Below are 26135 nucleotides of genomic sequence, written 5' to 3' on the forward strand. Positions count from 1 at the left end.
TTAAAATTATTAGACTACTTGAGAAAACTTGACAGACAATACATGTTTTCTTAGCGCTAATGATCAAGCAATGGGCTATTCCATTTACAATCTGTGCTACCCCTGTGGAAGATTTAGCTGAAGTTTTCAACAGAGGGAGTATGACTTTTGAATATACAATTTTTCCACAGAGGGAGTATGATTTTTGAATAGACAATTGGGTAACTTCTATTTGAAATACTCACTCAAGTTGTGGAAGATATAGGTAAAGCCATAATATAGAGGGAGTATGGGTTTCAAAATGATTAACCTTGACCAATTACATTTGAAAAACATACTCCCCTGAGGAAGATACTTCCAAAATCTTCCACAAGGGTAGTGTGGATTTTAAATGGAATAGCCCAATACATGTGTAGCAAGTACTAGTAGCATATCCTATGTAATGTGCATGTCATTATTTTGACAACCAAATACTTCACAGATGGTCTGATCAACACAAGCACCCTGTTAATGATTGCGAGATGGTTGAATTAGCCAATCAGAACTTTTCTGCCACCGTAGGAACTATACATGACCGTAAATGGTCAATCTTATGTATGTCCGTATGGGTCACAAGCGTGACTTCTCTCTAGTCTGAAGGGTCGCTAGTCCAAAGGTTTTCTAGTCCGAAGGGTCGCTAGTCCGAAAACCAAATTAAGTTTGCTAATCCGAAGGTTCTCTATTCCGAATATAAAATAACCTTGGGTTAGTGTTAAGGTTAGGGTTTAGGGTAAGGGGAAGCGTTAGGGGAAGGGTTAGGGTTAGCGAGCCTTATTCTATATTCGGACTAGCGAATGGTAAATTACGTGTTCGGATTAGCAAACCTTCGGCCTAAGGAGCCTTCAGACTAGGGAACCAGTTGTGGCCAGTCACAAGTTGCCTCTAGTTATATAGTCATCTGCATCGCATTCTGTCGTATCTCAAAAGACTGTCTTATGTGATTTTATTATCATTGTTGTATTTCCTATTGTTATTTTATATTTCAGCATGCTTATTTCTTCTATGAATGGACATGAGATTGTAATATTGAGATAACACCTCCAAATGAGTGTATAAAGTTTAATTTTTCTGTGTATCATTTCACAATAATTATATGACAAATATACCAAAATCATAAAATGCAGCCTAAATCATATAAGGCAGCCTTTTGAGATACAACAGTATGTGAAGCAGATGCCAATGTGGCAACAGTAACAGATAGAAAACCTTAGTTCAAGGAGACTAAACTTGTTAAATGAATGTAGACGGATTAAAATCTTTATACTGCTTAATCAGTTGTAATAAGCAATATGCTTACTGCTTGTGGTATTGCTAAAAGAATGCATATGTTGTGTATTGCTTGTGATACTACTTATTTAGACCATTTGAGAATGCTTGATGTGCTCCAATACTGCTAGTGGTGTTGCTATAACAAGAGCATATAATGTGTATTGCTTGTGATATTGCTCCAAAACTGCTTAAAGAGGTGTCAACATTGGTAAGGATTTTCGGTCACCTTGGCAACTGATGGAAAACCTTAGTGATGGCTTATGTTTCTATGTGATGTGATCAAACAAAATCAGTCTGAAGTTGGATATATTCAATTTCCAGTTTCTTATAACATTGTAAACAGCATTTGCAAAGCTATATTTTGAAGAAAACCTGATCGTATTTGGACAACCAGTTCAAAAGATATGAGCAGTTAAAATTTTTTTTCAAAACTATAGAAAACAAAAGGAAATACTTCCTTCATTTTGCTATATCTCAAAATCAATATTTCCGACTTCTGACTGATTTTGCTTGATCACATCACATATGGTCACCTTGGTGATATATAGAAAACCTTAGTTATATTTCGGATGTGAAATGAATTTGTAAACTTGCTTAAGACACAGGTAACTTGCATAATAAACTTCTTTTTTATGTCTGCAATATTCAATATAATAATGTCATATAGCATGTCATATAATAATAATAATTAATATCAGTGAAAGAGTCAACTTTATGATAAAATAAAGTTAAGACTGTAGATATTCCCTCATTTCTGTGTTCATATTGTGTGGCAGCCAACCCACATAACTCAAGAAGTGTAGTAATGACATCAAACACCAGTTCACCAGTCTATCTGACCTATGAGAAGAAAAGAAAAGAAAAGAAAAAGATTAGCTGGTGATTTATTGTGAGTTTTGTGCTTCATGGATTGACTGTTTTTACTTATTTTTCTTTCTTGTGTAAATATCTAATCTTTAGTATATATGTGATGCAATCAAGCAAAATCAGTAGGAACTCGGAAATATTAAATTTTCAGTTTCTTATAGGATAGCAAAAAACATTTACAAAGCTGGATTTTGCAGAAAACCCCATTGAAATTGAACAACTAGTTCCAAAGATATGAGCAATTAAAGAGTTTCCAAAACAAAAGGAAACAAAAGGGAATAGTTGCTTTGTTTGGCTATATCTAAAAATCAATATTTACGAGTTCCAACTGATTTTGCTTGATCGCGTCACATATATATAATATTCAATGTAAAGGTGATGCATTGTCTTTCAGGCCTTTGGCTTTGTAATGCATCTACCTAATCACATCACATTGCTTATCTCTGTTATGCTGATTATATATGTATTGATGATGTTGAAAATAAAATGAATGAATGAATGAATGAATGAATGAATTAATTAATTAATTTGAATGCAAATAAATTGCTGCAAGTGAAACATAATGGGTGCAACATTATGTCAAGAAAAAATGCAGGAACTGCCTCTTGAGCAAAGCGAGAGCAATTGCTCTCTACTACTCTCCTGAAATCTGATAAAGGAGAGTGATTTTTAGCTCTCCTTAGTTGACCATTCTTACATTCTATTGTAAATGCTCAATACAGCTCTCCTTGAAGGCTGCAGAAGAGCTATTTAATGCTCTCCAGCAGATTCCAAAAGACAGTCCCTGAAAATGTCACGATAAGACTGAGAAATGCCCAGAAGAAGAATAAGGTATCTATGTACAGGTCCTAAGACATGGACTGAATTGCCTTTACAATTAAAGATCGGTTAATTAGCACCATTGGTGGCGGTACAATACCGCCCAACATAATTGCCACATCCCAAAAGCCATTGTTTTATTTTGGCCTGCAAGCAAGTCATTCTCTTTGAATTGTCGGTACCATTTGAGCCTAACATAGGTTAAGCCCATTGTATCAAAGATGACGGACATTACCTACTCCGGGCATGATTACTCGTTAATTGCTGTCACAATCGGATCTTATCATCTAGTGGCTTGATCAACCCCAATAATAAAAATAGGCTGATTCATTTGTCAAAACAACTTTATATCCAAAAAAATTCAAGGAATTACAATTATGACTTTTTGCATTTGTATTTGATGTCTTTTTGTAAAGAGGTTTTCCAACATGTATCAGGCTTTCAACTTTTAGTTGCACCTAATCCATCTTGCATTTTTGTGCATATTTTTTCTTGTCGCTTTTTGTCTGTTAGATGGAAATATACAAAAATAGGGATATTCCAGCTGAAATCCATACACCACCTATATGGAAGACATGATCTTAATCTTCTACACATGAGAATTTAAAATGGGGTTACCTGAATGGATGACTCTAATCTACACCCCCGTGTAGGAGATTAAAGTCATGTCTTCCATAGGGGGTGTATGGATTGTAATTGGAATAGCCCAATATCACTTACCCTAATCTGATTTCAAATTTAACCCACTGGTAGGTTGTCTGTAATTTGGTGATTATTCCTACATGTTGATCCTGTGTCAGGTGCGCACACAGCGCTGTATGGGAAAGGAGGAAGATAATCAAGTAAACAATGATATTCAAATCTATCAGCATGATCAGTGCAAGAACTTTGAATTGAAGTGACTCTTTGAATAAGTTCATCAGGACTGATATAATTAAATTTAAATTAAATATCAGGTTGTATTAAGGGGTCAGATAATGATGTTTTCACATATTTTTTGTGGGACATGAGAGCACATCAGACATATTGAATTGTATTCTGAATACGAAGAATGTCCTTCTGATATCAAATAATTTTGAATTTTGAGTCCTCGAAGTAAAATTGATACATCTAATGATATAAACACGCATGAATGGACACCCGCCCCGCTGGCAGACTGGTTCATTCCAGTGTGACATAATTAGGGCCGAGCCCGGCGAATTGCACGCCTCCACATTCCCCCAAAAGTTACCTTACTCTTATGTTGCTGGGATGAAAAGCCGATGATCATTTGAAAATTTTGACTTTTCGTATTGAAGATATACATTTTTTATGTACAAAAATGTGTATCTTCAATTGGTAATTTTTCAGGTCCTCTCGAAATATATGCATAAAATAATGCATGGAAATGTGTTTGGGTGTGGTGTGTGGGGAAAATGGTTATATGTTGGAGTGTCATGTGTGTAATACTCACCTCCTAGCCATCAATTTGTATCTGTTGACAGGCATACCTAACTCACGATTGATAGATCGGACAGTGTTTACATTCCTAGGATGAAAAAGAAACGTACAAAAACTTGTGAAATTTTGCACAAATACCACTAATCAAGTAGAATTTTGGTCTTAAAATGGTTTTTCAAATGACTTCTTATGTTGAAATGTGTGAAAATTTAACTTTCACCGCTAGGGTGCAGAATCTATATAGGCGGCACTGAATTGGTCAATTTGCCACCTCCCTTTGATGAAGGCACCCAGGGCAGTAGGGCACTTGCCCTTCCTTGCCCCCTCCCCTAAATGTAGCCGCCACTGATGGGGGACAAATATACTCTGACATTCTGGCTGAATCTAGATATTTTGAATTAATTGAGATATAACAAGCAAAAATAAGAAAAAATAAATAAAATAATTACCTCATAATAAGATGTGGGGAAAAAAGAAACAAGAGAAATATTTTTGTTACACATATTTAAGTTAGTAGGCATCCAATCACCTAACTTATTTCTTTCTTGCCAGTTTCTTTCTTCTTCCTTCTTCTTCTTCTTTCTCACAATTTGCTACTTCTTCCACATCCTTGATCGGATTTCAATCAAACTTAGTCAAAAGCAGTATTGGGTAGCTGGCTACAAAAGTTGTGGGTAGTTTAACGTCTGAGGTCATCAAGGGGTCACAGGTCACTATAACCGAAAATGCTACTCCTCCTACAGATTGCATAGCATCGTCATCATTTTACTCATGCATATGAACAAGCTTTACACCCTCTACAAAAGTTATGGTTTTGTAGGTCAATTTGGGGTTATTAGAGGTCACATGGTCAAAAATGAGGTCAGATTTTCAAAATGCTCCAATTGAACTGATCCTTATGACATCCTAAACATATTTAAAATTAATTTAAGGTCATTAAGGGGTCATAAAGGGGTCAAAGGTCAACTTTTTTAAATGCCAGCTTTCTACTTTCAAGGTATGTTAAAACGGCAATTAATGAAAAAGTCTTATTAAAATTAATCCTATCCAGCACAGCATTGCTGTGTGATCAGGTCATCAAAGTAATCCGCCTAACTTACCTTGTGCCCTTTTCAAAGGGCACAGTTGTCCTAGTATTTTTTTTTCATTTGCATATATTTCCCGCCTCAAAGCAAGACATCAAACTTAACAGTTTTGCAGATGCATATTGATTTAACTTCTAACTTATTATTATATTATAGTCAAGGACAATTCTGTTATTAAAATCTCTAATAATGATTGATTCTGCCTTAAATATGGATTATACATCACTTCATTCAGTTAAATAATTAAATCATCCCATAGACTACTCAGACCCCGGTCCCAGCAATTAATGTATAAAGCGAATTTGCTGTCGAATTATCATTAAGTGGTGATTATTTTATGTACTGATAACTATTCAAGTTATTTAATAGTATTATCTATCTGTAGTCCGCACTTCCAGACCTTTCTGTCCTTTTTGTGTCATTTGCTCGTATGTAATGCTGCTCATGCTTTTCCTTTTTACATGCTTGTTTTGTTCTTCCCTGTGGTCTTGCCCAACTGTCTGAGAGTGTGGTTTATTTATAGATCTGCCTTTGTTGCCAACATGTAGCAAATATCTGTCCCACTTGTAGGTCAAATGTCTTTGTCTATACACATAAATGGTGTCTTTGTCTCTGCACTGTTTTGTATTTTGTTATTACTCTACAGGCTGGCCAAAGTGTTCTTGAGCTTTGCTCTTTTTTTGGGGTCATCCGTAAGTATTATATATCTTTTCATTATGCTGTTGATATGGTATAAATAAATAAATGGAAACTGAAACTCAATCAGAGACCCCGGTCATCAGACGTGCATGTTTTTACCAAGTAAAGATGGTCAGACATGCTACGGATAGTGTGTTTACAACTGCATGGCCAGACTATAGTTGTACCATCTTTCCCCAATGATGCTAATTACTAAATTAGCATCGTTAACACCCAAGTTACTATATGGTTGGACTATATATATAGTTAGTACAAACAACCATGTGACCTGCACAATGCGTCATCCGATAATGCATTTCAGTGTGAGATCAAGCTCTTAGTAACTATTATCCGACTATAGTACACTGTGGTGTGACTCTACATTGTTTAGTCAACTATAGTCAAACCATAAAGTAAAACAATGGTCGGATGATGCAATTATGTACGTCTGACCATGGTTAGAGAAATTAAAGGATCAAAGTTATTCATTAGCTTTTGCAAAAACAGCATTAACCATTTAAATCAGATGAGTGTCATTTCATTGCCAAATTTAGGGTTAAATTTGCTTTATTTAGAATATTTTTATTGATAGGGTAAAATTTGTATAGTGTCATGAAAAAGCACCTCTGTAAGAGCACCGCCTTATACAGAGACTGTACACGTAGCTTTTCACTGACGAATATGAGAGTGGATGCCCCAATGACTTATCCAGTTGAAATCCATGCACCCCCTACAATGTATGTGCAAGACATTACTTTAATCTCCCACACAGAGGGGGGTTGATTTCAATTAGAGTCGCCATTTTTGGTAACCCCAATTGAAATTGACACTCTCTAAAGGTCATGTCTTCCACATGGTGTGTAAGGATATCAACAGGAAAAGCCAAATCAGACCATGGGTCAGCTGCTGTGAATGGCCACCATGAAAAAATGCAAGTTTTCATTGAAGGGAGCACCTGCTTCAAATGTGTATCCTTGAGCTCCAAAAAAGATGCACAGCCAAATGCGTCCTTGTCCGTGTCTAATTAGTATCTGCAAATTACAGTTAATATAATTGATTGGAAAATATTTGATGCAATTTTTCAAAAACAACACAATCCAGAATGTCAAGAAAGTTCATTCTCATCTTTCTGTATTGCGCTATTCCAGTTGAAATCCATACACCCCCTATGGAAGACATGGTTTTAATCTCCCACACAGGGAGTGTGAATTTCAAATGGGGTTACCTAAGTGGGGGACTCGTGAGAGAGAGCGTGGCGCAATGGTTAGGGTACTTGCCTTTGGTGCATGAGGTCCCGGGTTCGATTTCAGCGGTGGCGATTTGCTGGGATATTGACTTGGAAAAAAAGTCTGAAATTAATTGGCAACATCTGTAGATTAAGTTTAGACTTCCGCTCTCCCCATGGTTCATTTAGAATTGGGTAAATGAATCATGAAAGTACTCCGTCCTTCGGAGGGGACGTTAACCGTCGGTCCGTGTGCAGAGAGCCATACCTGTACATGTATCTCGCAGTCAGTTTCGAAAAGAGTAGGGTGTTAACCCCTGACTGTTCCTAACCCGTCCCGGTGTTCAAATGGACCCCAATGGAAATAAGCTTCAATAGAGGCTTTCTTGGGTTATCCAGGGTTGTCACAACCCGAACAAATCAAACAAACAAACAAACTCTATTTTATACACCTCTGTGTGGGAGATTAAGGTCATATCTTCCACAGGGGGTGTATGGATTTCAACTGGAATAGTCCATTGTGGGAAATTTTCATGATGTGTTTATTTTTATTTATGTGCTTTCGCAGTTAATTTCAGAACAGTGAATTTAAAAATCCGCAAAAATACTTCAATGTGTATCCCTGTTGAACATAGTTCACATTGCGAAAAATCAATACCACAAAAATAACACGCTTTACAGTATTCACATTCTCCTCCTTCATCCTTTAAATATGTTTAAAGGAGGATTTCGTGATATTTTCAGGATTTTTTCTGGCTTATTTTGATATACAAGCATGTAGTTGACTATTCAATACTTTGTAGTAACTGGTAAGGACAAGGCTTTGATGGCATTGAACCAGTTTTATGGTCCCACAGCTGTGTCACTTTCATTTGACTATCTTGAGCTGATAACAAATAAATTCTAGAGTACGTGAGGACAAATATTTAATTGACCCTCTTTGAGTCCTTGACATGACATTTTGGAGGATGGTGGTGGGGTGGAGGTTACAAGAAATCAGTGTATATCTAATTAGTTCTGACATTGGTTCTATTAATTATAAATCAACAATGCTGAATAGATTTACTGTCAAAACAAGTTGTTGCACATTTCCCCGCACTTTGCTTAGGTTCTCTTAAATAACTGTATCTAGTTTAGGTAAATCCACAAATTTGTTGATTAACTATTTTTGTAAAATATTGCGAACACACAGCCAATGGTAAGTTCACAAAATTGATTCGAACACAATACTTTGTACACATGCACATAAACATTGCAAATTTACAATTGCTCACTATGTGGACATTAAGCCCTTTTTTTCCTACTTACTGCCCTGGGTCCCTTAGATTTAATTGTGCAGATATATAAACATAAATTACATACTCCCAACTAGATGTTCTGCAATGACAATTGTCACCAAAGACCGCCATCAGTTGTCTATGGTTACCTATGACTTGCCGGGGGGATACTTGGATTATTTTTCAACAGGAATGTGCGGCCTGAGCTTCCATACCCATTTCTATGGGTAACTTTACCGAAAATAGGCACCCATATCTAAGGATTTCCGAAAATAGGGACCCATATCTGAGGATTTTCAGGAAATAAGGACCCATGTTTTACCGCATGTTTTTCACACATAGCACAAAAAATCTAAAAGGGAGACCCATGTCTAAGGATTTTTAATGGATTACTTGTAGATGAAAAGCGTAAAGTAAACAGAACCTGAAAGTCAAGAGGTGCTATGACCAAGTGTACTGTGAGCAGTGGCGGTGCCACAGGGGGGGCATGAGGGGCAAATGCCCCCCGTCAGAACTCTTGCCCCCCTGTTGCCCCCCAGAAAAACCCTAAATTACGAAAATTTTCACTTTTTGCAGTAATTTTGCGCAAAATTTGTTGATTTTGCCCCCCTGAAATTCACTTTGCCCCCCCCCCTCCCGAAAAAATTCCTGGTGCCGCCACTGACTGAGAGCATGCCTGTTTGTTGTAAACAGGAAGTTGGTTGGTGGCAGTATTTTGCTGTTCGCCATTTTCTCATCCCCAGTAGGATTATGATAATACTGCTACTTGGCATTTTTAAATAAGTTGCACAATTGTGTGCTGTCACGGTGTGTGTGACAATGACTCATCTGTTTTTTACCGTATTCTTTGGTCAATTACACAAGATTAATTGAGATCTCAGAACCACTGGGCTATTCCAGTTGAAATCCACACTACCCCTGTGGAAGATTTTGGAAATATCTTCCACAGGGGGAGTATGTTTTTCAAATATAATTGGTCAGAGTTAATCATTTTGAAACCCATACTCCCCCTGTATTATGGCTTTCCTATATCTTCCACAACTGGAGTGAGTATTTCAAATGGCAGTTACCCAATTGTCTATTCTATTTGAAACTCTTACTCCCTCTGTGGAAGAGTTTAGCTAAATCTTCCACAGGGGTAGTGTGGACTTTAAATGTAACAGCTCATATTTAATTCATATACCTTTGATTTGTCAAACTACACAAATGCCTACCTGAATACTAGAAGCATAGAGCGAGGGAGCTGTTTCAGTATCTCCATGATCCTATCAAAGTGTTTTGCTGACATCTCTTTGAAGTAAGTAGCACCATCTTCTGAAAGCATTCTCGTCATATGGTGACCTCTCTTGGCTTTGAGGTTCAAAGGTCGCTGAGTCAAAATTTCAGCAAATAGACTGTAGTCTGCAACAGAAGTAAAAAGTTATGTGTAAGTCATTATTATATTAAACACCTTAATTTTGTATTTGAGACCTTCTTCTACACAATGCGAGCAAAGTTGCAATGTTGTTTTCCAGGTATACCCAGATTCATAATCTCTAGATCATAAGGTTTAAAGTGATATATAACTTGCCAGGGTTGATCCCTCACTCGCTATTCAAATATTAATATGTGACTAGCTCCAACAAAATCAGGAACAAGTTGCCAGACATGTTTTTGTGTTATAGGCCTTTAAAGATGACATTCCCATATTGGAATTCTTAATTTCATGATATTTGACTGTGGGACTAAGTAGACTTTCAAATCCTTGAAAGTACTTGTTAAAAAGAAGTTTATTTAATCAATAAATAACAGTTGAACTATGATAATCCCTATTCAATCCTGTGTAAGGTAGAAAACTAATTGGCCCATTACTCCAAATAGCAATTTGGCAAAAATATCAAGATACCATTTGCAAAATTATCCATATCTAATGATATCTTGAAAAGTATTGATACTATTTATATAACTTTGGTATCATTTTAAAGCTTATTGTCTAGTGCTTACATTTTTATTCAAATCATGAAATGCCAGAACGGGTCACATATTTCAGTGAAGAACTCTTTCGTTTTGTTTTCTATTTTTTTCTGGTATGTTCATTGAGCCATATTGCCCTTTCTTCCCCAGCAATTTCCCCTCATTTTGTGAAAACAGGTCTCATTTATGTGCTTTAAGCTTGTATCCATCTCAAAATGTTACTGAAATTTGGGGAATGTAACGAATAAATCATCACATTGGTAAAATAATTTGTTAGTATCAACATATAACTCAACTTTGAATCACCCAGTAAAGGTGCTTATAAGCAATGATTGATGCAATGGTAATGGATGCACAAAAGATCTTGGTGGGTGGGAAACTGTGAAAAGAACCCCACGTAAATTCACACTCCATTATATTACTGAGTGACATGCGATTAGTTTTGACCAATAAAGTAGCATGCTTTTTTTTATGTAACAAAAAGCGCTCTGCTTCATTGGTTAAAAAAAAGAATACCAGTGGTTTATAGTGCGCTATGCATAGGTAGAACGCCTAGACATTGGTCCACAAGCCTCAGCACACTTTTCAGGTTGCCCCTGATCACTATGGCCCCACATAAACCATATAAACAACAACACAAGGACTTGCAGCCAAGTAGCGCACACCCTAGACACAAATTCACAGCCAAAATCAGCTCCCTGAATTGTGTATGGGTTACAAGGAGAAAATTAGCAGTAAGTTCCCTGTGCAGGGGAATTTCATCCCAATACAATTTTTACACAAGAGCTTTCTAACCACCACAAGGGTTTTAACCTGCATCCTCTCACACAGTGTCAAATGCCTTATCGAATGAGCTAACTTGACTGCTAATAGAAATACAGTGGTTCAGTAATCCACCTGGCAAGTTCTAAAAATGAATTGCTCATCCCTCAGTGACAGAGTGAAAAGTCCGCTTATGAAGAAATTAAAGTTACCTGTTGAGAGCATTTTAACACAATGCTCAGGACTCATTTAACGATTACTTACTCTCCACACCTAGTTTCCTTGATTAATCTTCATGGACTCTTCATCTTTCTCTACAATGGCTCTCCAAAAATCACACAGGGCCACCCGATCACTGCAAAAAACAACACTGAACTTTGTAAATCAGGTTTGTCAGGATATGCACATATCTTGCTTGAATATGGTTTTGGGGGAATATATCATGAAGACAATTATGACATGCATAATACTGCCCAGAACATGAAGAAAATATAATGTCAAATTTATTTGCGTTTGGCATTTAGGATTGTACCTCAACACCCAACACCCTTTCTTTAAAAAAGGGAGATTTTTATACCACCAGAAACTTCTGGCTACATAATGTTTGTGTGCAAAAAAATTTCTTGCAGATTCATTTGCTCAAATTTGTATTTACATTCTGCTATTAACCCAGAATGAAATTACAGCACAGTGGCCTATGGAGCAATGTCATATACATATTAAATCATCCATAACTCGTAAACGCAAAATAGGAATAAACTGAAATTATGTACTTAAACTTTTTTGTGGATATCTACTCAAACATACCATAAAAAGAAGATGCTAGAATCACAAAATACACCTTTATTTGATATTTAAACAAAATTAGGATCAATTGATCAAGCATCGATGGTTGATGATCGAATTCAATGGATCGAACAAAACTGGATCCATGGGCTATTCCATTTAAAATCCACACTACCCCTGTGGAAGATTTAGCTAAGGGAGTATGAGTTTTGAATAGAATAGACAATTGAGTAAATTCCATTTGAAATACTCCCTCCAGTTGTGGAATATATAGGTAAAGCCATTATACAGGGGGGAGTATGGCTTTCAAAATGATTAACTCTGACCAAATTACATCTGAAAAACATACTCCCCCTGTAGATGATATTTCCAAAATCACCCACAGGGGTAGTGTGGTTTTCAAGTGGAATAGCCCATTACCTTACCTGTCAGATATTTGTTGATACAATCCATGATCCAACAACACTAGCTGTGCTTTCCCATTAGAACCTTTTTTAACTAAAACTGAAATTACAAAAAAATAGGAGTTTTACAGAGTTTTACTATTACCAGTATCATGTGTAATATTTCCAATAGATGATTTTAATGTTTTTACACTTTACTGTGATCACCGAATGGGCCTTTAAGATGCATTTTATACAGTGTGGTTCCACAGTGGATACAGCCCATTTTATTTTTTTTTTAGGAAAAACTTTGCAAAACTGTAGATTTCATTAAACACCATGCCCAAGCAGTTTATAACTTGCAAAAATATGATCAAATTACTGCAACCTCAAATTATTTCCTTATAAGCTTACTTCTCATTAACACATCCCAATTTGACCAATAAAACAACCTTTTCCAAGTTATAAATGGGATTTAAGCTTTGACCTCAAAATTGTGACTTTGAAATTTTGAATGGCTTGTTTTGCCACAACACCATCATTAATCAAGAAACTACTTGAACAGATGGCGCCCTATAATCAGCACACCAGGTGGAGAAAGTCAGTATAAGAAGTAGTTGTATTTTATTTTTACTAAAGACAAAATAAGACAAAAATGAAGAGACCTAGGCACTAAATGGAATGAATGCAATACTTCTTTTCAACATCTGCCCATTGTATGTTGAAGAGAAAGGCAATTAGCTCCAGAATTCTTGGTCCTATCCTATGAATATATTAAGTTAAGTGTTCCCAATTCCTTGAAAGCAACTTCACTTCCTGAGACCTCAAGTTCGGTAGGCACACATTTTGCTGGAGGCAGTATCGAAGCGCACACTTAAAGTTAATCATGCAGAACATAAGAAACGCATACACTAGCAATTTGTAATTTGTCAGCCCCCAAAAAAATGTCACTACCAAACTTGACGGGAACCCAAGTATACACTTATTGCATTGATATCAAACTTACCATTTCCTGGGTGGGGGTCTGCATGGACAAATCCAGTGTGAAAAATCTGATGTGAAAATGCTTTGATCAATTTCTCATCAACCTGCAATAATATGAATTGATATCAATTATCATTAATGAAATGCATTCCAGTTACAGCCATATTGTAACATTTCTAAAAGAAATAGAACTGTATTTCTCTTCCACACAATGTTAGTTTTTACTGTCAGGTACATCCCTTTTCTATTTGGACCTGAGCAGATCTCTTGATCCTGACTGAGGTTGGTCCTTTTGATGTGTTATGAACTTCCTGCACACCATGTACACATACAGTGTTATGAACATTGCGTCCCTATTTGACTATTATTTTGATCATAATACATGTAATTAAACGACTAACTCCATCATTTTATTCAAAATCTCAGATTTTGTCACAACTGCTGCACCTAAAGCCGTGGCTTTTGCAGGGGCTAAAGTACATTAAAATTGTATAAAAATCCGAATTTTGAAAAACATTGAGGGTATCCTCTGCATATACCGTAAAACCTTGTCTACAAGCATATATAGTATTTTTTTGAAAGCTAAATTAATTCAAAACAAGCATAAATATGCCAATATAATAGGGACTGATACTGTGTTTGTATTAAATGAACAACACATAAATATATATACAAATGCTTTGAAATGACACCAAGATTGTCAGTAAGTAAGTAAGTAAGTAAGTAAGTAACACGGCATTTATAATGCGCCTAATGTCACAGTCGCATGCATTGGGCTATTCCCTTTAAAGGTCACATTACCCCTGTGGAAGATTTTAGAAATATCTTCAACGGGGGCAACTTGGATCAAAATCAAAAATCTCTTCACAATACTTACATCTGCTAATGAAAGCCCCATAGCTTTAATACTGTCTATATCGTTCACTCTACATCCATCAATGTATTCTGCTGTTAGAACTCTCTACCATAACAAAGTCAAAATAAAAATACATGAGTATTATTTCAAAATATAATTTAATTCGTTTTCAGTCCATTCAAGCAGGGCTAACACTATAACGACAGTCAGCTTGGGCCGGAGTGCACTCAAACTTCAGGTTTAATACAGAGATGCACAATTGGTGATTGAAGACAAACATGTTATGTGCATGAAGCACACACAAATATATAGTTCTGCTAAAAGCAATTGTTTGAAATGGGTTACCTTTGGGCCCTCCTTGTGCCCTTGGACCCCTAAGATAGGCAATGCCCTCATCCCCTGCACTCACCCTTGTTGGTGGGCCTGCCCTAGCCGTCATATACTATTCTATTGCTTCTAAAATCCAAACAGCTGGAGCAATATAAATCAAAACTTGGAATATGGTCCTAAATGCGAGGTAGAAGACATCATGTCAGACAATCGGACCACCTACGTTTTAACTTTTTCTGACACTCAACAGCATCTATTACCAGCCCTAAAGTCAGTTAGAGTACTCCCAAGACAGCAGGCAGGCTTATACATGAAATTTTGCCCAATCAAAGTCACCCCCTCCCCCCGCATGAGGTTAGCTGTACAAGGTATAGACCTGCTGACTCCACATGTACATGTAACAGAGCTGATATACAGGAACAGCTGCAATTTTCTGAAGTGATTTTGCTCCGAAAAGTTTTTGTTCTGAACCATTGTTTGTCTAAATGGTTTTTAGCCCTAGTGTCATTTGTCTGAAAATATGGCCATTAATCTAAACTGAAAGGTTTTCTCAAATGGCATTAGTTCAAAAATGGTATACGGACCATTACTCCAAAAGCTTTTTAGTCTGAAGGGTCTTTAGTCCGAAAATGATATACAGAAGCGGCAAAAAACCTTTTTGAACGACATTTTTGGAGAAATGACACTTAAAAATCCTTTTGGAGCAAAAAAATTGTCATTTTCGGAGCAATGACCGTTTGGAATAATAACCTTTCTGAGTGAAAACCTCAAGAGACCTTCAAGAGAAATGCTCATTCAGAGCCATAACTCTTGGGGCAAAAAACACCCAGAAAAAAAGACCTGCACCCGATGAGTTGTCATAATGTGCTAATAATAATAATAATAAATTTACCCAAATATGGTTTAGTTTTAAAATTAGGATTTTTCTTCCAAGTGTAAGGATACTTTTTTGGCACAGTATATAACAGACTTACCTTAGTTGTGTATTTCCAATGTACATTTGGTACATAGACAAATTTAAAACCACTTAAGTCAGCTGCACATTGTTCTCCATGTCTACCCTCCAATTCAAAGTCTAGTTCTTGTTTTAAGTCATCTTTTAAATCCTGGAATACAAAAGAAAGAATAGCAACCAATGAAAAGATTAAATAATTTCTCTCAGTCATCAATATGATGACTAAGATGGAAATATTTGATATTTTCTCAAATTTACTTTTGGGTATTTGACAAACAAGTTCAGCGATAAGGTTCTTTGCAGCATTTGCAATGCAACTGTACTGTTATTTAACCTCTCAACACGGGTGTCTACTGCAGACGACAAGTTTCTTTTTTTTCAAAATTCAAAATTTCAGAATTGTACATTTTCATGACCATATTTGGAATCAGCATGAAAAATACATTAAAATGAGTACAAACAAGCCAAGTATTGGTTCAGAGGCTCTTGAGATAGCTCTTGATATTTTGAGAAAATATATCAAAACTTGGACTTTTAATGTTGAAGATATGGCTAGCATGCAGAGTATTGAATTAGAAATACACAACTACTTTACTATTGCACCAGAACACATAGTTCAACTATATACACTATATTCCTGCAATTGAACAGCCCTTTTTTTTCCAAATTGGCATTAAGTTTTATCCGTTTTTTGGTCCCTCACAACAATGGGTTGACTGTGCAGGCAGGCAAAAGCAAAATCATTAAATTGGCTTTTAAAGATCTGTAGAGGACCAAAAAATATTTGTGACATTTTCTGAAATACCCTAAAATCAGAAATATCAACAAAAAAAGAGCAAAAAAACTGCATTACTATGATAGAGTATGATCCTCTGTGCTGTATAAATATGTCTCAGGTTATTTGCATATTTATGGATATTAATAAGCCCATTTACATATTTCAAATTTGATCAGAAGTCACAAGTTGGTAGTTTCAAGACACTCTGGCTGACTGTGTTGGTGTTCTTTGTGTCACATGCACATCTGTCCAAGCCAATAGTATGTCTGTATGTCCTTCGTGAATGGGGGCACAATGGGCCGTTCACGAAAGACATATGACTGGCTTGAACAGGTGCACAGCAAACAAACAACATCAACCCAGTCAGCCAGGATGTTTCAAAGCTACCAACTTGCGACTTTTTGCGAATTCGCTATAACATTTCTACATGTACATACAAGCATAGCTCATCAGTGTCAAAAAGACAGCATTGTCCCAGTTATTACCAACACTGCGTTTATTACAAAAATGCCATGAACCACATGAGAATAGCAGCGTAAATGTATTCTGAGGCAGGTGAACTGCTCAGAGAAGATATATTACACATCCCATAATGCATTTCTCCTATTTTAAGTTCCTGTACTGAATTGCTATCCAGTGCATCATGGGTCGATAGTAATGAAATATACCTCAATGAACAGAGCTGATCCAAATCTTGCAAAATGTGTTTATTTCTTGACTGTCAATCTGTGTTTAACCAGTCCACAAAATGAAAACAAAGGGAACCTTTGCAGAGTAATGGGAGCGTCATTGATGAAATGAGGTAACATCATGTTGCAAAGGATTCTGGAAAGGGTAAGATATCTTCTTTGTGAAATAAATGGTAGCACAAATATTCTAGATGAGTGTTACATTGATTCCAGTTTTGTCTAGCAAGCAGAAGGAGTATAATTATTAATTACAAAAAGTTTTGCAATGGATAACTACAATAAAGTCCACGGTTTGCTTTCGATGTACACATACATTTAATGCATATATTCAATAAAGATATTTTCTCTGTGTATGTAACTTTTCCTCAGAGACATACACTCTGTGCGTGCATGTATTCATTTGCCGTTCACCTGCAGTTTTAGTGTAAAAATACTGTGACCATCTGCTATAATTAAATACTAATAATGACTACAAAATGTTTTTCCTTATTTTATGTTAATTTTGGTGGGGTGATACTTATGCATTTCACAAAAATGCTGCAAGAAGTGTAGGCGATGGCTTAAAAAATGTTTGTGGTGATAAATGCAATGATTCATGTAACACAGATGCTATGCATGTAGACTGATGTAGGCTCTGCATGCACCAGTGGATATTGATTTGAAATTGCAAATCGATCCATGAGTAAAATACCAATTGTTTTGTGGAAGCAAACAAATAAAGATGCATATAAATGAAGAGCTATATAATTCTAATAATAAGAGCATTGATTAGTCTCTACCTAATTAGTCCCACAGGCGATTTATGGGGTGAGCAGTATAAATCCGTTTAACATGTCGAGGGTCAGCTCAGTGACACAAAGACGTAACTCCATTTTGGCCATTCTGAAAAAAATGAGTTTTAAGCTAATGGTCCACATTGACTTATGCTTCACTGGCCATTGATTTCAATGGTTTTCTAAACGGAATTACTTCTATGCGTTTATTGGAAAGTGCTCATGTTTCTGAAAAATTAGATATCAAAATCTAATTTTTGCAAAAAATAGAGTTACGTCTTTGTGCCTCAATGTTATGTATAAAGCAATGCTCCAGTCTATATATTGAATGCAAAAAGGATATATGTGCATTTTATACCATTAATACAGGAGCAATATTTTGGGTTAACAAAGAAATGAACTATGCTATATACACCAGGGATTCACAAATAGGGTGCAGTGCCGCAACACGGCAGCTATGGGAAAAAAGGTGTTTTTGTACCTTGATTAATCAAGAACTCATGTCCAAGTAGAGCCATCCTAAGCCATATAAAAAGGTTAACATCCAATAACTTCCAGGAGCTCTGCCCCCTGGACCCACCGGGAGATGGACCCACCACAGGCCTTAAAGTGAGCCAATGAACACCACACATTAGTCAATCCCCTCTGCACTCATAAATATAGTAGCCCTATAAAAAAAAAAAAGTTTTTTTTTAGAAAAAGTTGTTTTTTTGTGTGTTTTTTAGTCACCCTAGACATTCCACAAATGACCTTCGCATCCAGGATCAGCTCCCCGAGTTTGTATGGGTTACAACAAGACAATTACCAGTAAGTTCCTTGTCCAGGAGAATTTCAAACTAACTCAATTAACTAAACCACTGCCAGGGTTCAAACTCACAACCTCTTGCACCACAGTTGAACACCTTATCGATTGAGCTAATTTGACTGCTTTTGAATTTTCTACATTATAAGGTGGCACTTGAAGAAATTTATCTAGACCCCTGCTATACACTTTAGGACCTCTAGTTTCTAGATCTGCTCCTGAAGGATGAATTAATATCAACCTGTATAATATTCTTTTTCACATGTTATTATTTTATCCCAGTTAATTAAGCATGGTATACAAATATTAACTGCCTATGAGTGTATTAGACTGCTGCCCTCAGTCGTCAACCGTCTGGATTGACGACTGAGAAAACTACGTGGAAAAAAAGTGACGGATTTTGCAACAGGATTCCTGTGGCATAGAGCATGCGCAGTTGTGTCCAAATTGACCTTTTGACCGAGTTTGTTGTTTTTAGAAGTTCAGAGCGCGATCTTGTCACAGCGGCGCGGTACAGCGACGCGGTACACGGGCGCCGCTAGTCAGTCGCGCTACGGCGCACAACCAAAGTCGCATTGTATAGTTTTCAGAAGTCCGTCATGATATTGGCTGTAAGATAATCAGTCGTCACTACGAAGCGAAGTGTAGACGGCTGATTGGAATTAGTCTATGAGTGTATATAATGATTGAAATATAATCACAAGGTTAAAGATGGATTCTTCCATTCTATTCCATGACACGGAATAATTCCTCTTTCACCGAGTCGATGATTGTATTTCTTTAAGACAGTTAATATTGTTTTATATCACTCATATAAGACCCCATTTACACAGAGAAAAGTTGACTTCAACTGCGACATCAAATTCAGATGGTGATTAAGGTGCTACTACACCCCTTCATAAAGTTGTGACTATTTTTGCATTTTTCTCAAAAAATAACTACACACTGGTAACAAAAGTTATGTATATTATAGGGGCAAGGAATCCAGTTACTACACTGGAATTTCAGTGACTCAAGACAAGCGGTACGTTATTTATGATAAGAAAAGAGGTACTGCTAGAATGTACCTCATTTCTTAACATATATAATGAACCACTTGTCTTGAATCACTGAAATTTCAGTGAAGTACGGTAATTGGATTCCTTGCCATATACATAACTTTTGTTACCAGTGTGTAGTTATTTTTTGAGAAAAATGCAAAATAGATCGCAACATTTATCAGGGGATGTAGTACAACTTTGAGGATTAGCATAAATCATTTAGTAATTGACCTCAAAGCAAATTGTGAATAATTCTTATTTAACTTATACGCCATCACTTGCTCATGCTTCAAATAACCATTATGATTGCATGCCCGTTTACACTGCAAAAGTCGAATTTGAATTTGACAAAAATTGCTCTGGGTCATCATTAGAAGTCGACTTTTGAGTTCAAAACGTGGCAACCCTTGTTTATACACAAACAAAGTTGAGTTCAAATTTGACTTAAGTCAACTTTGGGCTCTTCGTAAACGGGGTCTAAAATTCTATATTCATCATTTGAGTGACATAAGCGATTAACCCCCTGAGCATGCCTGCCGATCTAACATCGCCTCGGTTTGGTCAATTACATGATATTTTCACTTTACTCACCAATGAGAATGGAGCTTTGCAAATAATTCAACCCAAATTTTTTTGTGTGGTGAAATTATTCTAACAATGTTGCTGATTGGGCCAATTGATAATGAAAACTTCTTTTTAGCCAATCGGCAGGTAGTTCTCATGGGGTTAAAGCATGATATGCATATCAAACAACATTAATTTATTAATCTTACCTATCAACATGCAAATTGTAAATTACTCCCAACAGGCCCCAGAAGATTCTGTTCAAACAAAAACAGTCACTTATACGCTAAAGTTTCTGTATACGTACGATGCCATGCCGTGGAAGTATATTATATCGTCGGGTGCATTACATAGTGATGGCTCTACATTTTACAGTAAAATCCATACGGATGTTGAGCTCTCAAAAAAATTGCGCAAAACATAGTGACATTTGGCAATCTATTACATATATGTGAGATGTACGAATCAAGGGTCTACTTAACAGACACATGAATTACTGAACATTAATGGCAAGTTTATACAATTTACCTATTCAAAGTTTTCCCAATGCCCATTTTTTTGGTAAATTTGCGATCAACATCCGTCACTATACGTGATGCACCTTGGATTTAACATCCGTCAGTGTATAATGCACCCTACGATATTGCTACTCTATGTAAAACTCCTTCATGCTTTATTCAGCTTCAAAACAAAAAGGGAAAGTTGTAAATTTTCTATAGGTAAAGGGTGTCAATTAATGGTAATCAATTGATTGATCAATCAATCAATCATCAATCGACCAATCAATCAATCAAGTAATAAATCAATCAAGTAATAAATCAATCAAGCAATAATCAATTAATCAACCAACCCAGGAATAATTAACTATCTTGCTTATCAATCAATCAATCAATTATGCCAATCAATCAATCCAGGAATAATTAACTATCTTGCATATGACCTTCTTCTCACCTCTAGTACCCATCTAAAGTTGAATGTTGGATGCATCCATCCAATCAGGTCCAACAGGATCTCAATGGTGCGTATGTCTCCCTCATAGCGATCTCTAAGATCTATGTACTGCACCTGCAAGGTATATTTATACATGAAAATTAATCCATTAGGATTTCATCATTATTGACCGGTGACAAGACTTCCAGTCTCAAACTGGTGATCATGAATACTCACTAGAGGCTTGCCTTCCCTTCCCAACAGTTCATGCGCTTTGGTCGACCATTTGATTCTCCGGGGGCATGGGAGTTTGGGTGAGGTGGATTTTTTTGCCACATTGCTGCTTTTAGCATCAATTTTTTTTGTTTTAAATTTTATTCAAAACCTCATTAATAAACGCGATGTGTGCGATCCAATTACATTTAGTTATTTGTGAAACGCAAATCGAGGTCATTAATATCTCACAATTGACCGCAAAATGCGTAATTGTTTTAATGTCGCACACAATTGACCGGCGTTTGCGTGTTGTTGTGCGTCAAACAAACTGCGCGCACGCTAGCTGCCGTATTTGGATTGCGCGCTACCATATTTGCAGGGATTGTGATATTGGTCGTCTTGTTTTAGCCTGATCGATTTTTGGAAAGGGAAGTTGTAAAAATCATCTATTTTTATAAACTTTTGAGCAAATTTTTGCGTTATTTTGTAAGGTGAAGAGATTAAAGTGACGGTTATGAATGAGGTTAATAACTTTGCATCAGTAATATGTCGGCCATTGTGAAAAATCTAAACATTTTGCTTTGGACCTCGGAATATCCCTTGGTTCCAAAGGCAAAATGTTTAGATTTTTCACAATGCCCTCCAAATAACTAATGCGCAGTTATTAACCTCTAAATGTATACTTATATACAAAGTTGGGGGAATTTTTTTTACTCATCAGTGAAGCAAAGTTTTTTTTGTCTCACTAGTAAGGGAATTTTTTTGTCTCCCTATAGCGGGCAATTTTTTTTCTTCAAAAAACTCCCATGCCACCCCCTGGAAATCTAAAGGTGCACCCATTAATCACACAGAGCATACACACAATCATGAAAGGGCGGTTGTCAAAAGCTTGTGCCCTGCGGCACGACAAGGAAAAAGTCTATCGCATTGTTGAAGTGAACCCAAGTATAGTAAGAAATTGGGAACATTTTTACTCTTCTACTGTATATGATTCAGCCAACATGCTAAAAAAAACACAAAAGAATTAAAATTTAGAATAGACTTCATGTTTATACAGAGAAGATGTGAGGAAAAGGAGATAGATCCACCTATCCTCAAACAAAATATGTGTGCTGCCGCTCATTCAAAAGTAATCACGCTATTCAGGGTTAACAATAAAATACAACAAAGGGGTTCAAACCCATGATGGGTGTGATACACAAGTTGATGCTTACTAGTTTTAGGGAAAGGTCAGTGTCTGTATATCATCATACTATGCATACCATGCATGCAGACCCTAACATCCAGTTATATTTCAAATAAAATATGACCGAAGTTCCATGGCAAATTATAATTTCTCACGCTTGTTGACTCTTTTTCAACCTCTATGATTTATGATACAGACTATGTGCAATTATCAAAATATCTTTATTAGGTTTGCAGGAAATGACAGGAAAAAACATAAAACAATAAAATAAACATGATCAACCATCATCCCTTTTCTAACAAAATCCTAAAACACTCTCCCTAAATAATTAATATAATGTTCCAAAATGGGCGGATTTTGTGGGAATTTTTATAAAACTACATTTCTTTCTTGCAGTATCCACGTGTGATATCCCATCAGAGCAACAGCTACTTAACACACACGTGTCATATTTTCAAGGAATTCTCTATAGAAACATTGGAAATATTTCCAATTCTGGAGTGAAAATTAATCAACCGTGGTCAGCAGCACACATCACATCAACATGATCAAAGGCTACTTTCAAGTAGATGTGTAACTACTTGAGAATAAAGGACTATGAATAGGTGCGACAGGATTACCTACGGGATTATCTCAAGGATGTAATTCTGTTCTCCCTCCTTTTCTTACATCTTCTCTGGTTTATATTATCAAAAGACACATTTTGATAGTGACCAACTTGAATTAAATTACAGAATTTGTTGCTTCTCAACAGATCTCTGAAAGGTCCCTTAAGATAAAGCATACCTTGACAGCAACCTGTTGCCCCTCATGAGTGACAGCTTTATGTACTTGTGCTAGACTAGCAGCGGCTATAGGTTCACGGTCAAAATCAGCAAACAACTCCTCTGGCTTGGTACCAAAATCTTCATGGAATAATCTATCCAACTAAAGGGTTACAAAAAGCATAATATATATTCATACACTCTTAGAACCACATAGCCAATCAGAAAAGCTGTTAGAAAAATACGCGGAGTGCATTAATATTGTATAACTGCACGGACACGAACTCCGCGTGCTACGCGCAGTGCTTCCGTACGCGTTCGAATCGTGTAGGATTGATTCATTTTCCTTGCAGGTCGCTGCATTTACATTTGCTCGTATTTTCCAACATTTTTTGTGACGATTTTGTTATAAAATGAGCAAAAATCACTTTTAGCTCGTGTATGAAATAGGTTAATAACGCGTACTGAGATGTTGATGCGTCTAATGCACGAGCCCCGAAGGGGGGGGAGTGCATTAGACGCAGCAACATCTCAGTACAAGTGTATTATTTTGTACAATTTCTAGAGCAACAAGTAATACGCATTTATTAACCTATAAATAAGGAGGTCAGGTGCAGGGGCGTAGACAGGTTTCAATTTGTCGGGGGCAGACAAAAAAATCCCGGCTGCATATTATCGGAGGGATATATACATACCATTTTTTAGAGAGAGGCTGTACATGTAAAGTCTTTGAGCTTCCAAAACAAGAATTTATTGGGACAGTGGTTGTGTATAGCAGGGCCTAGATTTCGACGATAATCACAGAATCGATTCTCGTAATGATTATCGTAGGATTCAGTTGCGAGAATCAACTTCTCTCATTGTATCATACAGCAAGTGCAGTGATTATGATGGATTTTGATTCTTGCAGACCAAGAAGAAATCTAGGCCCTGGTATAGCATGCAAACATTTTGTATTTTAACATATGTATGGCCCATGATCAGGGTGAAAAGTGTTTTAACAAGACAAAGTGCATGCATAGCGTACAAAAAGTATTGTATTTTACACTAGAGAGATTGCGATTTCCAAACGTACGTATCGAACGCCCATACAATCTATTCAAAATCCTGTCGCAGGAGAGTGATTTTGAATAGATTGCACAGGCATTCGATACATACATTTGGAAATCGCAATCTCTCTATAATTTAAACCATGGGTTCAACAGACACACAAATGTTAGTGAAATTTGCCAGATTTCAACTAAACCATGTTTAATAAGGGCAATTCATAACTACGTCCTTATTTTAAGCAATGGATGCACCTTGACATGAAAATAAGATGAACAATTTGTTAATAACCTTGTATATACTTACAAAATACAGAAAATGAGAATAAAGCAATTTAATCATTTTCAGAAATAAATCTGTAATGATTTCCATATAGATGTGGCCTACCTTTTTTAAAATCAAAATCAGCCTTTCTTTTCAGACCGTTCGCGACGTACCAAATCTGTATTTGCTTTAAACAACATATCTAAACAACCTTTTAATCAAAGTAACTTTTATTTTGTAGCCAAGATTTAAGAGTATAATCATGGGCCATTTCAACTTCCTGGTATGTAAGATAACAGAAATATGACAATGGAGGTAGAACTTTTTGAATGACCCTCGTACATTGACTTTTCATAGATAAGGTACATGTATCATTGGAGCTGGAACAGATAATAACAATGGGGTATTCCAGTTGAAATCCACACAACCCATGTGAAAGATTTTGTTAGTATCTTCCACAGGGGGAGCATGACTTTTAAATGTAATTGGTCAGAGTTCATCATTTTGAAACCCATACTCCCCTGTATTATGGCTTTACCTATATCTTCCACAACTGGAGTGAGTATTTCAAATGGAAGTAATACTCAATTATCTATTCTATTTGAAACTCATACTCCCACTGTGATATACTTGAGCTAAATCTTCCACAGGGGGAGTGAGGATTTCAAATGGAATAACCCAATAGTATCCATTACCTCATTTGGTCTTCGAACCAAAGCCTGGTCTTCCAGTTTATGCAGAGTTGTCACATACACCTCTGGTAGAATATGGTTGAGTGACGCTAAACCCTGGCCTAATTTTACCAGGGATATAAAGGGATAGGCATCGTAGCTATTACGTAACACACCGAATGATGTAGTTTAACTCTAGACAATAGGCGCCATATTGCAGGAGGGTTAGAGTTCATAGAGGAAACGTTAAAGGTTAGTAGATTAGGTCACCCAGGCACATCACTAATGTGTTTCACGAGTTGTAATACCGACAGGTAAAAACATTGATTTTGTAAAATTCTCCGATTTTTAAAATTACTAAATAAGGTTAGTACTTCAAACCATTCTTTGATGAATCTATGCAATATGACGGTAATTTTTGAAACATCTAAGAATCAATCTTAAACATCTTCATGATATTCATTTTTTGCGCATGGTCAAAGCATGCTCTTGCGCTATCCACAGACTATCCGTGGAAACTTCAAAGCAACGATCATGCGTTAATATTTACAAAATGGCGAATGATGTAGTTTAACTCGAACAATAGCGTGACCGGCGTGACGTAGTTTTTGGCATTGTTCCTATATGCACTTTCACCCTCCTGATTTTACATAGAGTCCTCCATGCTTGATGCAAGCGTGGTATAACCTATCTGCTGCTCTCTCATGGCATGGTTGAATTAGGC

The 26135-nt window shown here is 36.5% G+C and overlaps 1 protein-coding gene across 1 annotated transcript; it reads right to left on the reverse strand.

Annotated features, from left to right (window-relative positions):
- Positions 1-4422: 4422 nt before the first annotated feature.
- On the reverse strand, positions 4423-26117 carry LOC140172661 (uncharacterized aarF domain-containing protein kinase 5-like). The gene is given in 12 exon segments (XM_072195793.1): positions 4423-4501; positions 9893-10079; positions 11658-11681; positions 11684-11748; positions 12605-12683; positions 13569-13650; positions 14424-14507; positions 15707-15838; positions 21285-21398; positions 23452-23592; positions 25436-25571; positions 26062-26117. Coding segments are annotated over 12 exon segments (1179 nt in total).
- Between the last annotated feature and the right edge of the window lie 18 nt (positions 26118-26135).

Source organism: Amphiura filiformis, chromosome 16 (genome assembly GCF_039555335.1).
Source record: "Amphiura filiformis chromosome 16, Afil_fr2py, whole genome shotgun sequence".
Lineage (NCBI taxonomy): Eukaryota > Metazoa > Echinodermata > Ophiuroidea > Amphilepidida > Amphiuridae > Amphiura > Amphiura filiformis.